At 41.5% G+C, this 16,143-nt stretch overlaps 1 protein-coding gene across 1 annotated transcript in view; it reads right to left on the bottom strand.

Annotated features, from left to right (window-relative positions):
* Window positions 1-1,574: 1,574 nt before the first annotated feature.
* The window catches only part of LOC147029758 (1-phosphatidylinositol 4,5-bisphosphate phosphodiesterase delta-4-like), a 31,877-nt gene continuing 17,308 nt past the window's right edge, over window positions 1,575-16,143 (bottom strand). The window contains exons 6-12 of the mRNA XM_085872086.1: window positions 15,731-15,868; window positions 12,059-12,203; window positions 11,263-11,379; window positions 5,434-5,609; window positions 4,808-4,922; window positions 4,279-4,428; window positions 1,575-1,802 (exon numbers count right to left, since the gene is read on the bottom strand). Of these exons, the coding sequence (XP_085728212.1) occupies window positions 1,705-1,802; window positions 4,279-4,428; window positions 4,808-4,922; window positions 5,434-5,609; window positions 11,263-11,379; window positions 12,059-12,203; window positions 15,731-15,868 (939 nt within the window). The 3' untranslated portion in view covers window positions 1,575-1,704. The remainder of the gene's footprint in view (window positions 1,803-4,278; window positions 4,429-4,807; window positions 4,923-5,433; window positions 5,610-11,262; window positions 11,380-12,058; window positions 12,204-15,730; window positions 15,869-16,143) is intronic.

The raw sequence follows: 16,143 nt of genomic DNA, 5'->3' as shown, positions 1-16,143 counted from the left end.
GTATTGTGTAGCATTTCAAAAAATTTAAACGTAAAATCTGCAAGGATTATGTTGAAGAAATTAAGGAAGTGGTTAATTGTGTTTACGTTTTTGAAGTGTACTAATCCATTCTGCCAAAAATCGGGGTCTGCTCATGACTAAACATTGTTGAAAAAGATGGATATCAATTTGGTATTTTCGGTATAATTTCTGTTGTTGTCATTTTAATTTCCCCACACTACTACTACGCCAACAACAATAACCAAAGCAGAACGATGTCGTTCTTCAAAAAGGGTGAAAATTCAAAGCAGTATTCACAGTTATTTTTCAAAAAAAGACAGAATTAAAGGACCGTGATGTGGATGCAGAAATATGCAAGAAAAGGTTAAACTGTTACAATTTGATTGAATAACTTCACTAACTGGTAGAGCCTTCTCAGTGTGTTGGGATTTAGTGATGATGATTAGGAGTGATGTATTGTTGGTATTATCTTAACTTTTGTTGGTTTGGTCCTTTTATGCATCGTCATTGTGAAATATCCATTGAAAAAAAAGAGGGCAACCCTGTGTGTTCCAACGTTATTTAAACAGAGAAGATGGAGAGTGCTGGGTTGGGCTTGGACAATCCTTAGGGCTCACCACTTACACAGACGTTTTCCAACATGTTCAAACTAAATGATAAAACTACACCCAAGTAAGTTATCAAACGTCATTATAAAGTTTGGATTGGAATATTCGGGCCTCTGTCCTCTCTGTAACCCCATATTCTTACCGAAGCTAAGTCACATTCTGCGGGGCACGTTTATCGTTGTGTGGCTCTGGCTGTATATACTGAGGACGAGACGGCAGTTACATATGTACCAGGTTGTACCCGCCATTCATCCGAAGGGCAGGAGTGTGTTCAAATGAGACACTGTATAATGGGGTGTGATCCCCAATGTACTCCTGGTGTTTCTCATCCTCGCCGCAACAGATATTCCCTCTACTCCCATAATGATAATGAAATGGCAACTTCAACAATTTCACCGACATGGACAAAAAGGCCTTGAAGGAAAGGTTCCAATGTGTGTTTGTTGTCTGTTGTCTTCAGTGTGGAATGTTTAAGTATTGTTCTCTGTGCTGAGAATGAATGTACAAATCTAAGGCTTAAGGGATTTCCATGCTGTCCTTGGGGGGGAAATACATACAAAGGCAGTGTACGTGAATAATGCCCGATTGCGTACATAATATATGAATCAGCTGGCCAAACATGTTGGGAATGTTTATAAATTTCGTTGTGTGCTTTATAACAATCAGGTTTATTTTTTAACTGCTGGGATACCATTGTTTGAGAGGTTCTATCTCTTGGTCCACTGAATCGGGTTCCTGTTCAACATAGAGATTCAAGAGATGATTCTCCTCCATCCCTCCTATCTCTCACGCAACCTCACAAATCCCTCCACTCACCATTTCTAAACACACACACACACACACACACACACACACACACACACACACACACACACACACACACACACACACACACACACACACACACACACACACACACACAATTTTAGCCTGATTCATTGTAATAATTTTATTCACCGTGTTCAGAAGATGATACAGTTAGGCAATTTTGAACATGGATGTTGTTGTTCCAATTTAATCCATGACTCCATGAGACTTGTGTGATGATAACCTGTATGTTGATTTATATTTGTCCTTTTTTCCTCCATATTCGTTGCTAAACAGTGATTCTGGAATGATACCAGATGTAAAGGAAGAGAGTGCATCCCAGGAGTGGATAGCCATCTTTATCCAACAAATGAGCATGACGAAAACCTGCAGAGACAAAAGGACAAAATATGAATGTGCTGTGTTCCATCCAGTATTGGGAGAACACTCAACCACTTAAACAGGTCATGAAGATCATTTAGATAGTCACATTATTTATTTGTCTAACTTCCGTTTCTTCCTCTGCTTAGCCTACAGAGTGTAGCTTGTTTGTAGTGAACGATATTTGCGTTGTACGACGGAACCCATAGCAATACTAGCATTTCATATAAAAACTTAATAACCAACATCAAGGGATTTTGAGGAAAAACTACTACTTAACCAACATAATGCTGTATGCAGGTTTCCATGAGAAAATATACCTGGTGTTGGCTTAATCGTTAGGGTAGTGGGCTTGGTATCTGAGGGTCCTGAGTTCAAATCCTGCTTGGTTTTTGAATTATCAGGTGAGCTTGACTCAGTCTGTCATCCTTCTGAGGTTGGCAAAATGAGTACCAAGTACCAGCTTGCTGGGATGATTGAACCAATTGAGTATCCTGTGTGGGAGTGGTGACCTGTCCAGGATTGTTCCCAATGGCCCAGGAGACTGCTTTGGCAGCAATGACGCTTTCTACAGAGTATGGTCGCGATGGATGGATGAGAAAATGGTATTTTTTGTACAGTATCATCACAACAGGTCTTCCAGGCCCTGAGTTCATTTCCACAGTTGAAATTGCAAATTGAAAAATTAAGATTGAAAATGTTCACAGTCCAAAATACAATTCCCAAATAGCAAAGTTTGAGTTGTACTGGCAGGGACGCATGGAACATCCGTGCAATGTAAAATGTGACTTCAAGTCCTCAACTCTCCCCACCCTCTCACAAACCCCAAGTCCTCACCCTCCCTCCCCAACCTGAAGGCATTAAATCCCCTGCCTGTTCCAAGCCTTCAAACTCCTCCCCACCCCCACCACAACTTCTCAACTCCCCCCACTGAAAGTGCTTACACCTCCCCCCCGCGCCCCAAAGCCTCAACCTCCAGTCATACCTGTCCATTCTTTGCTTTTCCCCCCTCCCAACCCGAACTCTGTCCTCTCCTCCTCACCCTTCTCCTGCTCATAAAAGCAAACATGCATTCCCACATTGAAACCGGAATATTTAATACTTTCCCCTCCCCTATCATGCGATCACTGACTTTACAGAAACCCATCAAAGTCACCTGACCAAATCACACTCCTGCGATACATGTGAAAACCCCGTGGCATTGCAACTCTCAAGTGACCATGAGCAGGCTTATTGTGGCTGTTATAAACCAATTATCTTCTTCCTGATACATATCTACACATTGTTAAAAGTAAATAATGACGGATGTTTTCTTTCACAATGTCGTGACATTCCCAGAAGACCTCGGACAAAGACATGGGTTTTATGGTCCCTGGTCAAGTCATTTTAGAGAAAATAGTCAGAAATAATAGCAAGAACATGCATAATCTCTGCTGTCAAAGAGAGAATGTCACATGGTTATTTTGGCAATGTACAGACAACAGACCGCTGCCTATCTTCTCAAGGTCCGCGATGCCTATCATCTCAAAAATTAAAAAAAAACTCTCACTTTAGTCGTTTTACAATAAAGGACAAACTTATAAGGAGGGCATGGCGATTGTGAATATGACATCTCCGAAGATGTCTTTGCCTTCGGATAGCAGGAAGCACCAACATGGCAGTTGTATAATTTTTCAGTTTGAAATTGTGGTCGGAGTCAGGCAAACCGTCCAACCACTGGCTGACGGACTGATGCAGGCGTGCACGCACAGCGCCTTTTATTCATTCGAAATGCAAAAATCAAGGTCAAAAACAAAAGGTTGAGCGTGCAGATCTGAGCAGAATTGGTGGCCATTGCATTCCGAATGACCAAGAACTTTGAGTTTATGATCGAGGTCTTATCAGTTTATCATCAAGGAACAACTTACTTAAATCGAATGTCATATTGTGAACACAAATGGGAACATGAATAGGAAGACAGTTTTGCCGTTTTACAGTACTTTGGCTCCTAATTCGTGTCGATCACATGTGCGCAAAGGATGATGTTCTATGAACTCTCCAGTTTATTTTGTCTTTGTTTTCGGGATTTCGTGCCATCTGTTTTGTGTAAATATAATGAAATAATAAATTATTTCCCAAAGGCTGCATATGGGTTTAGTTTCTGCCATATTTCCTGATTTGCCTTTTAGACCGATAATTATCCTTGGAGGCATAAATTAGGTAATTGTTTTTTATTAAAACCGATGAGGGTTTAGAAGGGTTCAGAGCATGGCATGACATAATCTGCTTGGCATCACCTTGTACAAATTTAGCCTTAAGCTGGCTATCCATGGGATTATAATTCTCAATGTGTACATTTTCTATCACTAATCATTTGCACTGCGGGATGGGGGCCTTACACATGATGATACATTACATCCTGTCCGACACTCTTCAACTGGTGATGAGGGTGCAGTTGATGTGGCTTGCAAAATGTTATGTGGTTATGAATTTGGTGTGTTACCTGTTTTAACAGATGTGAATGGCAAGGTGACCTGGCCCAACAATGTTCTCCCAATTATAAAAGCTCTTCCTTCTACGACGAGTCGGAGTATAGCCAGCTCGGGCACTTTGATGGTGAAGTATAACACCTCGTTCCACGTTGGGTTATAGCCTGTTTGAAAAAAAAAAATTGAAAAAGTCTTCCATATTTATTTATCAAATATATCAAGACAATGAAATTCCCAAACTCGTCCATTTCCTTCTGTCTCTCAATCACATGCTTATCAGAGCCAAAAGGGGACATAAACAAGTTATTGAAAGCTCTGATGAATTGAATGTAAAGATAGAGTGAAATATTATGCAACAAAAGGTTTTGCTCTTCCAATGATGATTACAAAAAGAGTGGAATGAAAAATAAGGATATGTGTACACACACACACACACACACACACACACACACACACACACACACACACACACACACACACACACACACACACACACACACACACACACACACAATTTAATCTCACATTCAGAAAATTACACACATTTATTCTCCACGGGGACAGTCTCACTGGTGTAGTTGTCGTCAGTTACTCCATGCACCTCAGCCCTCACCACGATGTCACCACGGGAAAATGGAATGTTTTGTGCACTTATGACCTATTGAGGAAGCAAACACACACGTCATTTTGGAAAAGAAGTCACAAATCAATTTGCTTAATTATAACTAAACTTCATTATAATAATTGCAAAAATACCAAACTTTATAATATGTAAACAAATAAATAAATAAGGTTTAAAACATTTATTTGCATTTATCCTCTAAAATCGAAACACATATCGATAAAGGTAGCGTGAATTACAAACGGCTTTCTCTGCAATTTTTCATTGTTCTCTCATTGTCATCTGTTTTGAAAATGTACTTATTGTCACTCGTTCATAATGGAAAAAAAATCAATGCCGCCTGATATGTATTTCCTTCTTTCACAAAAAATATACACATTGCCATATAAAGTTGATCTTTGAAAATGAGAATTAAACTCAGGAGAAATAATATAACTAGCAAATGATGATTCGCGCTGTGCAAACCGCAGCCTCGGTCATCACACCTTTTCCAGGTAAAAAGCAAAAGGAAAGTTATAACCAAGTTAAATTATGCAATAGCACTGACCTTTACGCCAAGTTCGACACCCTTTGTGCCGGAGAATGTCGGTTGGTTTGGAGAAAAATTGCAGTGGCTATCAGTCATGAAAGTTGGCTTGAGAACATAACCACAGCGCCCATTGTTCCGGAAAAATCCACGATTAATATCCATGGGAATCCCTGCGGTTTGGAAGTTCAGAGCCACTATAGGAATGGGGAGGAAATAAGAAGGGGGGCAGTGATGATATGAATTATCTACGTCAATAGGAAAAAATACTCAGCATCATCTTTTGCTCAATACTCCATCGAAGACTGTCCAGCTTGCTTTCGACCGAGTTGCACAAGGTCATCTTGGAGCTCTTCATGAAGAAATCATTTAATCAAATCAAATCTGTTTCTGGTGTATGTTCCCCCTCCATCCCTCCCTTACCTCAAATGGCCGCACTGCTGATTCCACACGTGATAAAGCTGAATGTCTAAACTCGGTGTTTGCAGCTAAATCTTGTGTCCTAAACCCATCACTTTCTCTACCCACTTTACCCAGTCGCACCCAACTGTCCCTGGACTCTGTCTCCTTTTCTCCTGACAAGGTGGAGAGCTTGCTTTCAAACCTCGAGTCAGATTCTGCAACCGGTCCAGACGGCATCAACCCACGTGTCCTCAAAGCCTGCTCTTCTGCTCTTGCTCACCCTCTCTCTGTTCTATTCACCCTCTCATTTGCCCAAGGTCATCTGCCATCTGCTTGGAAATCTGCTAACATCACTGCCCTGCATAAAAAGGTGCAAAAACAGATCCCTATAACTACAGACCAATCAGCCTTCTCCCAATCATCAGCAAGGTGATGGAATCCATCATCGCTTCAGACATGAAATCCTTCCTCTTCTCCAATGGCTTGATTTCCAATCATCAATTTGGTTTCAGACAAGGTCACTCTACCCTGGATATGCTGCTTCTGCTCTTCCATCAATGGATGGAGGTCCTCAATGCCAGACAGGAAATCCGAGCCGTATCCCTGGACATATCACGTGCTTTTGACACAGTCTGGCTCCCTTCCCTACTCACCAAACTCTCTTCCCATGGTATTCAAGGCCATCTCCACTCATGGCTCGCAGACTTCCTCTCCTGACGCAGTCAACGTGTGGCCCTAAATGGAGTTCTTTCATCCCCTCTTCCTGTGCAGGCTGGAGTTCCTCAAGGTAGCGTTCTGGACCCTGTTCTTTTTCTGGTTTTCATCAATGATCTCTCGGACTCTCTGGAAAATCCTCTATTTCTCTTTGCCGACGACTCCACCCTCTGCCGTACCATCTGTCATCCCTCAGACCGGCAAGCAGCAGCTTCTTCGCTCACTGCAGATCTGGATAAAATCACAAACTGGTCCAACACGTGGAACATGTCTTTCAATCCAGACAAATCTCACACTCTCACTATGTATCTTCGAAAGGACCGTTTACATAACCCCCCCATCCACTTTCTCAACAATCCTCTGGAAGAAGTCTTTTCTTTCAAGCTTCTGGGTCTCACTATCTGCCATGACCTTTCCTGGGAAAGTCACATTTCCAACCTCGCCTCAAAAGCCAGTCGCCGATTGGGAATCCTCCGTCGTGCAAAGTCCTTCCTCAGCCCTCTTGAGCTCCTGACCACTTACAAAGCTTTTGTCCGTAGCCTGATGGAGTACTGCTCTCCCCTCTGGGCTGGTGCTCCTGCCTCCCACCTTTCTTGGCTTCACGCTGTCGAAACCAGGGCATTTAAGATCATCGGCATCTCCCGCAATGAAGCTGAGTCTTTGGGCCTCTCACTCAATCACCGCAGGTTGGTCGGTGGTCTTTCTGTCTTCGACCGACTCCTCTCCAGCCTTGCCCCCCCTGCTCTCTCTGCGATTTGTCCCCACCACATTTCCACAGGGCGCTCAAGGTCCTCCAACAACCCCCTTCTGGTAAAACTACCAAAATCACGAATCACTGCCCATCTTCACTCTTTCATTCCTCTTTTTTCCCGCTTTGGAATAAACTTCCTCACTCTATTCTTTCCCATTCTTCCCTCCAGGCTTTCAAAACAGCTGTTCACCACCACCTCTTATCTTCCCCCATCCAAATCGTCGATCTTTTCTACCCCCGATAATCCACCCAAGCCCACTTCCTTCAATTCTCCTGCTTTCCTTCCTGAAAGTCCCTGTTATGTCCATCTTCTCTTCGCCATGTTCCCCGTCCCATCCCCATCCCTCTCCCTTCCACAGTTCACCTAATGTGTCTGTTCCCCACTGCTTTGTCCCTTCCACTGCCGCCCCTCTTGTCTCATGCCTCCTTGCTGTGAGTTGTGTGTTAGCTCTCATACGAGCCTCGACCAAGGTATACAAAAAAACAAAAAAAAGCGAGAGATCAATGTGTGTGCTGTCCCGAGGAGCCATCCACCAGCAATGGTCATTTGCCACAGCGTCAATAGATCATCAATTTGGATTCAGACCAGGTCGCTTTACCCTGGATATGCAGCTGCTTCTCTCCCAACAATGGTTGGAGATCCTCAATGCCAGACATAAAATCAGAGCCATCTCCCTAGACATATCGCGTGCTTTTGACACAGTCTGGCACTCTGCCCTGCTCACCAAACTCTTTTCCTACGGTATCCAAGGACATATCCACTCATGGCACGCAGACTTCCTCTCCTGTCCCAATGTGTTGCCTTTAATGGAGTTTTCTCATCCCCTCTTCCTATCAAGGATGGAGTTCCTCAAGGCAGCGTTCTGAGCCCTGTTCTTTTTCTGGTTTTCATCTATGATCTCTTTCACTCTCCAGAAAATCCTCTTTATCTCTTTGCTGATGACCCCTCCCTCTGCCGTACCATCGGTCATCCCTCAGACTGGCAAGCAGCAGCTTCTCTCTCTGCAGATCCGGATAAAATCACAAAGTAGTCCAACATGTGGAACACATCTTTCAATCCTGACAAATCTCACACTCTCAATGTGTCTCTCCAAAAGGACCGTTTGGAACCCCCCATCTAGCAAAGTCCTTCTATTCCCTGGCACACCTGAGCTTCTGACCACAAACAAATCATTCTTCCGCAGCCTGATGGAATATTCCTCTCCCATCTGGGCTGGTGCTCCTGCCTCTCACCTTTCTCGGCTTCACGCTGTGGAAAGCAAGGCATTTAGGATCATTGATATCTCCCACGATGAGTCTGAATTTTTGGGTCTCTCACGCTCTCACCGAAGGCAGATCGGTGGTCTTTCTGTCTTCTACCATCTCCTTTCCGGCCTTGCCCCCCTTGCTCTGTCTGCGATATGTCCACCCCCCCCCCCCGATAATCCCGCAGGCCGCTCAAGGTCCGCCAGCAACCCCCTATTGGTAAAACCACCAAAATCAAGAATCACTTCTCATCTTCACTCTTTCATTCCTCGTTTTTTCCCGCCTTTGGAACAAACTCCCACACTCTCTTCAATCCCACTCTTCCCTCCAGGTCTTCAAAACAGCTGTTCACCACCATCTCATATCTTCCCCCATCCAAAACCTCGATCTTTTCTACCATCGCTAATCCACCCCAAACCCACCTCCTTCAAATTACCTGCTTTCCTTCCTGAAAGTCCCTGTCATGCCCATCTTGTTTACTCTGTGTAGCGTGCCCCATCCCTCTCCCTTCCGCAGATCTCATCATGTGTCTGTTCCACACTATTTTTCCTTGTCTCCTGCTCCCCTTGTTGTACATTCTGTACGTTAGCTCTCATACGAGCCTCGACAGTATATACAAAAAAAAAGGAGGAAGCGAGTTAATACCTGAACAAATGGCAAATTCCTGCCACATTCAGTGGAACATCAGACCTGGTCAGCTGGATTGTTTATGAAAGCAGTGAGAGAAAAATGCACAGCTGACCCCCACAATAAGATGGGAATAACTGGAGCCATTAAAATATGTAGATTCTATCCTGGCTAAGTTTCTACTTTCCACTTCATATATATATATATATATATATATATATATATATATATATATATATATATATATATATATATATATATATATATATATATATATATATATATATATACACATACACACCACAAACTTAACAATAATGGAGGCCCCTTATTCTTGACAGAGCTTTGGGGGCATTCACGCAAAGTTTAGAAAAAGTTTCAAGGCTGAAACCAATCCTGGATGGGTCACCACTCTGTCACAAGACATTCAATTTACATTTATTTGTGTAGGATTTTGTAATTTGTACAGTGTGCCCGTGCCGGCGATAACACCGCATACTCTTCACGAATGACACCGTGGAATCTTTAACGACCAATGACCACACCTGGAAGATGTGTCATCAGGCTTGATATCCAACCGATTAACGGCACACACACATTGATGAATGGCCCTGCCTGCAAAACACCAGGGTGACAGTTTATAACTGAGTCGAGATTCAAACACAGTCAAGACAGCTCAAAGTCAAGTGTGCATTACCCTCTAGTGTCTAGGTGTATGCTATCCTACCAGCTCCCACAAACATAATTCTCCATTAATAACCGGCAGAACAAACTTCCTCGCAGTTGGGAATTGCAGTTAATTTGAAAAAACAATGGATATCCGTTTGCTCTGTCTTTGAACCACCCAATGTCCAATATATCTGCTCTCATGCAGATATAGTTTACTACTTAAATTTTTTTTTTAACTTAAACTCCAAAAACTTAAAAATATATTTTTTAAGTAATATTCTGTAATGAATACAATGTTCATTATATTGATAACGAAAAAGAAATGGGACTTTTTGGGGAAGTTGAGCACTTTCTATCAAACCCTGATGTTTAGTGACACCAGAGAGTTGGTGTCAAAGCCACCCAATGCTCGCCTGTTTATACATGTATCGTTTTTAAAAGACTAGTCTAATTATATTTTTTATAAAGCATCGCAGTGAAGTCTGATCCAAATAATTTTAAAGCAATATATGTATTTTATATTGTAATCAGTAAACTAGTACACATATTAAATGAATGGCAAGCGTCTAGTATAAACAGGCGAGCATTGGGTTGCTTTGACACCATCTTAGGTTGAAATTTTAAAAACATTTAAAATCATTTGTTAATTTCAACTTCACTACACCAATAGTATATCCCAAAGGAACCTTCATGCCATATATCAGCATCCTAGTACACATATTAAATGAATGGCAAGCTTCTAAAAAATAATTTGCACCAAAAACTTTAACGTTGATGTGCTACAAAAAGTTAAGTTCAAAACAGGTCAAAAATTTAAAACATTTGAAATTATTTTTTAATTTAAACTTCACAACATCAATGGTATACCCCAAAGTAACCTCCATGCCAAATATCAGCATCCAAGTACACATATTAAATGAATGGCAAGCTTCTAAAAAATAACTTGCACCAAAAACTTTAACGTTGATGTGCTACAAAAAAGTTAAGTTCAAAACAGGTCAAAAATTTAAAACATTTGAAATAATTTTTTAATTTCAACTTCACTACACCAATAATATACCCCAAAGGAACCTCCATGCCAAATATCAGCATCCCAGTACACATTAAATGAATGGCAAGCTTCTAAAAAATAACCTGCACCAAAAACTTTAACGTTGATTTGCTACAAAAAAGTTAAGTTCAAAACAGGTCAAAAATTTAAAACATTTGAAATTATTTTTTAATTTAAACTTCACAACATCAATGGTATACCCCAACGGAACCTCCATACCAAATATCAGCATTCTAGTACACATATTAATGAATGGCAAGGTTCTAAATAACTTGCACCAAAAACTTTAACATTTTCACACTCACGCTGATGCTGACGCTGATGCTCACGCCGGGGGTATCGCTATAGCTCTCTGTTCTTTGAACAGGCGAGTGAAAAACTGGATACTCACCCATCTGGCAGCCATAGTTCCATAGATCTACCGGATTGTAATTGGATGAATCGATCCTCGTCTGCAAAGGGTAGATCCGGACAATGTTGTTCCTCGTGTAACTCACAAAGTCAGCACCTTAAAGGGAATAAAAGAATGCTGTCTTGTCATCAGCTTCACCCTCGGATCGGTATAGTCAAAAGCTCAAGCTGATGTTGTGGCCACAGGGTTACAGTTGCAAGAGACGATGAATATTATTGGTGTGGTTGTGAAGAAAGAAAACGAAAACGTAACTTGCAACCTCCGGATTATTATAACAATCTTTGAGGCTGCAAAAACATGTTTATTTGCTTTTTCTGTCGCCTTCATTCGAATACAAATTCTGGATTTGTGTTTCTCATTCAGTACTAGTTCAAACATTCTGAACTGTAAAGCAGCGTACACACAGTACCTGCCTGCAACCATACTTTAACAATCTGTCCTGGTTTAGACAGAGTCATGGTAAGTTATGGTAACATTTGTTAGGCAGTAAGTTAAGTTGTATTGTATGTTTTCCTGAAAAGAATGGAGGTGGGAGTCTTGACCTCCCTGAACCCAACCTCCCCCTTACCCGCATCCACCTACGGATATTAATCTGGACATGTCCGTCATGATGAATGTTCTGTTCGTTCTATGCCAATAATATGCCATGGATTTGGAGTAGCATTCTATTTTTACCATGACTTATTCTACCTTTGATAGCTATGGAAGGGCTTTCACAGGTGCAAGGTGTTTAAAATTATGAACAGGATATGAAAGCGTGCAGCGATGGAAACACCTCCTGCCGTTGAGACTTTCTTAGCCTTGGATTCGTTAAGCGATGACATCATGTAGCACTTCTGTTCCCTTTGTGCAGATGCAAGATCATTGAAATGGATACTCTTCATGTAGACGACTAACTTGGACAACTCATCTGGAACTGTCTACAGGCGACATCAAGACAAGGCAGTAATGAGTTTGGTATTCTATGAAAAAGTATTTGATTAAAAAGTATGTACATATCATATGGTACATACATTCATTAGTGTCTCAGCATAACATTTGGAAAAACCCAAGTATTTGATTATATTATTTGCAAGCAAGTTGGTGGTCTCTCTGCTTTCTGCAAGTTGGTGGCCTCTCTTGCCTTTTATACACCTCCTCAGGTCTTGTTCCCTGTGCTCTTTCATCCCTCCATCCCCCCATTGTCTCTTCAGGTTGTGCCTCTTCTTGGAACTTCTAATCCATGTGAAGTTTCCAAAATCCAGATTTACTGCTCATCTCCACCCTTTTGTGCCCTTTGTCTCCCATCTGTGGGACCACCTTCTGCAGTCTGTTCAATCCCACTTTTGCCTCCAGGGTTTTAACCTGTCAGTGAATCACCGCATTTAGCCATCTTTCATCCCTCCCCATGACCTCCTCAATCCTCATTAACCCTCTCCTACCTCTCCATTAATTACTTGCAGGTTACCTTCCTTCCCTCTTCTCGCTCCTGTTTGTGTTCTTCCACTTGTTGCATTCACTTATGTCCTTGTACTCATGTAAATATTCACTGATCTCTACCCACGTCTTCGTCTGACATATGTTATATGTACAAACTATACCATGAGCAATATATAACTGCATTAAACTAGAATGGCACACGATAGAGCGTATACCTACATCAGCTGAACAGTTTACGTTTCGTATCCCACGGATAAGCTGGATCTGGATCTGGATCTGAACCAAAGTCCAATTGGCTTGTTCTTGTCACCTACCAAACTCGTCCATATAGTTTTGTTGTAACTCATCCACAACTTTTTCAAATACAGTATCATGATACTGTATATATCGTTTTTGGCCCCATCTCTCAATGGTGAAGAATCAATCTAAAAAATTTTTAAATTATTTGTAACCAGATTTGGATTCAGATCTTCAACAAAATCTCATCAATTCGTCCTTGTCACACACCCAGCGTGTCCACCAAGTTTCGTCCGAATCCGTTCACAACGTTTTGAGATATCCTGCTCAAGGACAAACAAACAGACAGAACGGGGTGAAGCATAACCTCCGATCATCTTCAGTGGCGGAGGTAAAACATAGGACATTATATAAGTAGACCAATAACCATAACTAGTATGTTGTTGTTTTTTTAATTTAAACATTAACAATAATTGAAATGGTGCTTCAATTTTCTCAATAAACTCCAAAAATATTCCACACTTTCAAAAAATCTTCAAAAAAACAGTGTAAATCGTGTTTATATCCTGGGTTACTACATAACATATTGAAGGCAAACCTCACTGTGAACAATCCTAACCCTAACCGGCTAACCCTAACATTCGTTAGATTTTCAGTGATTCATCAACTTGTGCAACATCCCTCTGACGGATGTTAAGCTGGGTACCCCATCTGCTGACATTACTTGGTGGAAGTTAAAGATGTCAAAGTGTCTTTCGCGAAGAGTAGGCGAGCGATCGCCAGCACTCTGAATAATTTACAAATTCATGTACACTCAGTCGTGTATCCCATAATGGAGTGACGACCCCTCCAGGATTGTAACTTTAACCACGAAGCTGCTTCCACCGACCCAACACTGAAAAGAGAGGATGTTGCATGAGTACGAGAGTTCAACCTTTTCAACAATATTTTTTGCTTATTGACGCTACTGTACTCCTTGATCTGCATATTACAGATTTTTACTGTCTTTCATGGAATTTAACCAATATTTATTTATCAAAGGATCGATGCTGATGATGTAGTATTAGTAGTAGTAGTAATAGCTGCTTACTACTACTACTGCTACGACTACTTTAATGGCTCCAATTATTACTCCCTTCTTGCGCGGTCAGTTGGGGAAAGTTTTTTGACCAAGTGTTTCACAAACTGGCTGACCAAGCCTGACGTTCGACTCAAGATTATTACGACAGGAATGAGTAAATTTGTTCAGAGTGCCGGCGATAACTTGCCCACCCTTTGTTGAAGAGGCCGAAGGAGGTCTAGCATCCACCAACTAATGCCAGCAGATGGGTCAACCAGCTGAACATTCATCCAAGGGTACAGCACACTTTGTGATGCAACACCCCACCTGTGAAACACCAATCCAAAGTTTATAGTTGGGTCAGGAATCTAACCCTGACTAGACAGCTGTAAGGTAAGTGTGCAATCCCCCCCTCCCCCACCACCCTGTCAGAATTTATTTTCACAGGAAATACTCTCATAATGCAATAATTATTGAAAACTGCTCTCCCCATTGGGCTGGTGCTCCTGCCTCTCAACTTTTTCAGCTTCACGCTGTGGAAGCCAAGGCATTTTGGATAATTGCTATCTCCCGTGATGAGGCTGAGTCTTTGGGTCTCTCACTCGTCTTTCTGTCTTCTACAATCTCCTCTCCAGTCTCCCCCCCTCTGTCTGAGATATTTTCTGTCCCCCCCCCCCCCACCACCACACCAATATTTCCGCAGGGCGCTCAAGGTCCGCCAGCAACCCCCTTCCAGTAAAACTACCAAAATCAAGAATAACTGCTCACCTTCACTCTTTCATTCCTCTTTTTTTCCCCACCTTTGAAACACACTCCCACATTCTCTTCAATCCCACTCTTCCCTCCAAGTCTTTAAAACAGCTGTTCACAACCATTTCTTATCTTCCCTCATCCAAAACAATGAGCTACCCCCACTAATCCACCCAAACTCACCTCCTTCAAATTCCCTGCTTTTCTTCCTGAAAATCCCTGTGGTGTCCATCTTGTTTACCCTGTGTACCCCGCCCCATTGCTCTCCCTTCCACAGATCTCCAAATGTCTTTCTTTCCCACTGTTTTGTCCTTCTCTCTCCCATCACTATTGTCTCCTGCTCCCCTTGTTGTGCATTCTGTGCGTTAGCTCTCATACGAGCTTCAACATTGTATACAAAAAAAATTACATTGTATCACTTATAATATACTACTGTACCTTGATCATTTCATAATTTAAAATACATTCCTTAAAAATAGGTAACAAGGACAATTTCAATTCCATATTAACACTATAATGAAACTATTAATTATTGCATTTCATCGTGGTTTTTTTTTTTGCAGTTCTTTGAGGAAACAAATCAACTATACTTTTTGATTATATTGCTTTATCCCACTCCTGACACCAGTTTCCTCCTCCATCCATTGGGACCATGCTCTATACAGAACATCAGTGCTGCGAAAGCAATCTCCTAAGCCACTGGGCACAGTCCTGGATGGTTCACCACTATGATACAGGATACTTGAATGGCTCAATCATCTCAGCAAGCTGGTTCTCACTTTTCCAACCTCAGAAAGAAGACAGACTGAATCAACTCCACCTGGTATTATTTCAACAGCCACCACCCTAACCATTAAGCCAACACCAGTTATATTTGCTTCCTCACAAGTCTGGAAGTCATCACTTTTTAAAGTCTGGCTGCCATTTATTTATCACCTATTATTATAAATGAGTAGACCCTGTGACTTGCTTGTGACTGACCTTGTGACTTGTACCTTGTGACTGTTTCTCTTCTTTTTTCACCTGAGTGTCCTTTTTCTTCAAAAGCTTATGCTTCTGTATATCATCTTTAATGGATCCCACTCGCTTGCCTTTAATCAGGAAACGTTCACGGAGATCCTTTCACACAGGTCAATGTTCATGTCAATTTGCTGCTCAAAAATCACTTTTCTTAACAAAGCAGGGGGAAAAAGGACAATGCTTCACTGCTGGGATGCTGTTAGTAAACTTTTAAATCAGTTAACTTTTAAAAGTTGGATTTTAAGTGGAAATTAAGTGGGGAATTCCATGATTTAAATTTTCTTTTTGGTAACAATAACATTCCTCGGTTGATGCTTGAGGTTGATGCTTCAATGAAACGTTTTGGGAAATTTTATCATCGTCATTACTATGAT

Source organism: Eptatretus burgeri, chromosome 3 (genome assembly GCF_056783735.1).
Source record: "Eptatretus burgeri isolate ZD-2024b chromosome 3, Ebu_testis_v1, whole genome shotgun sequence".
In the NCBI taxonomy this organism is placed as follows: Eukaryota; Metazoa; Chordata; class Myxini; order Myxiniformes; family Myxinidae; genus Eptatretus; species Eptatretus burgeri.
Note: the sequence above shows the minus strand (reverse complement) of the source record. Positions and strands in the feature narration are given on the sequence as shown.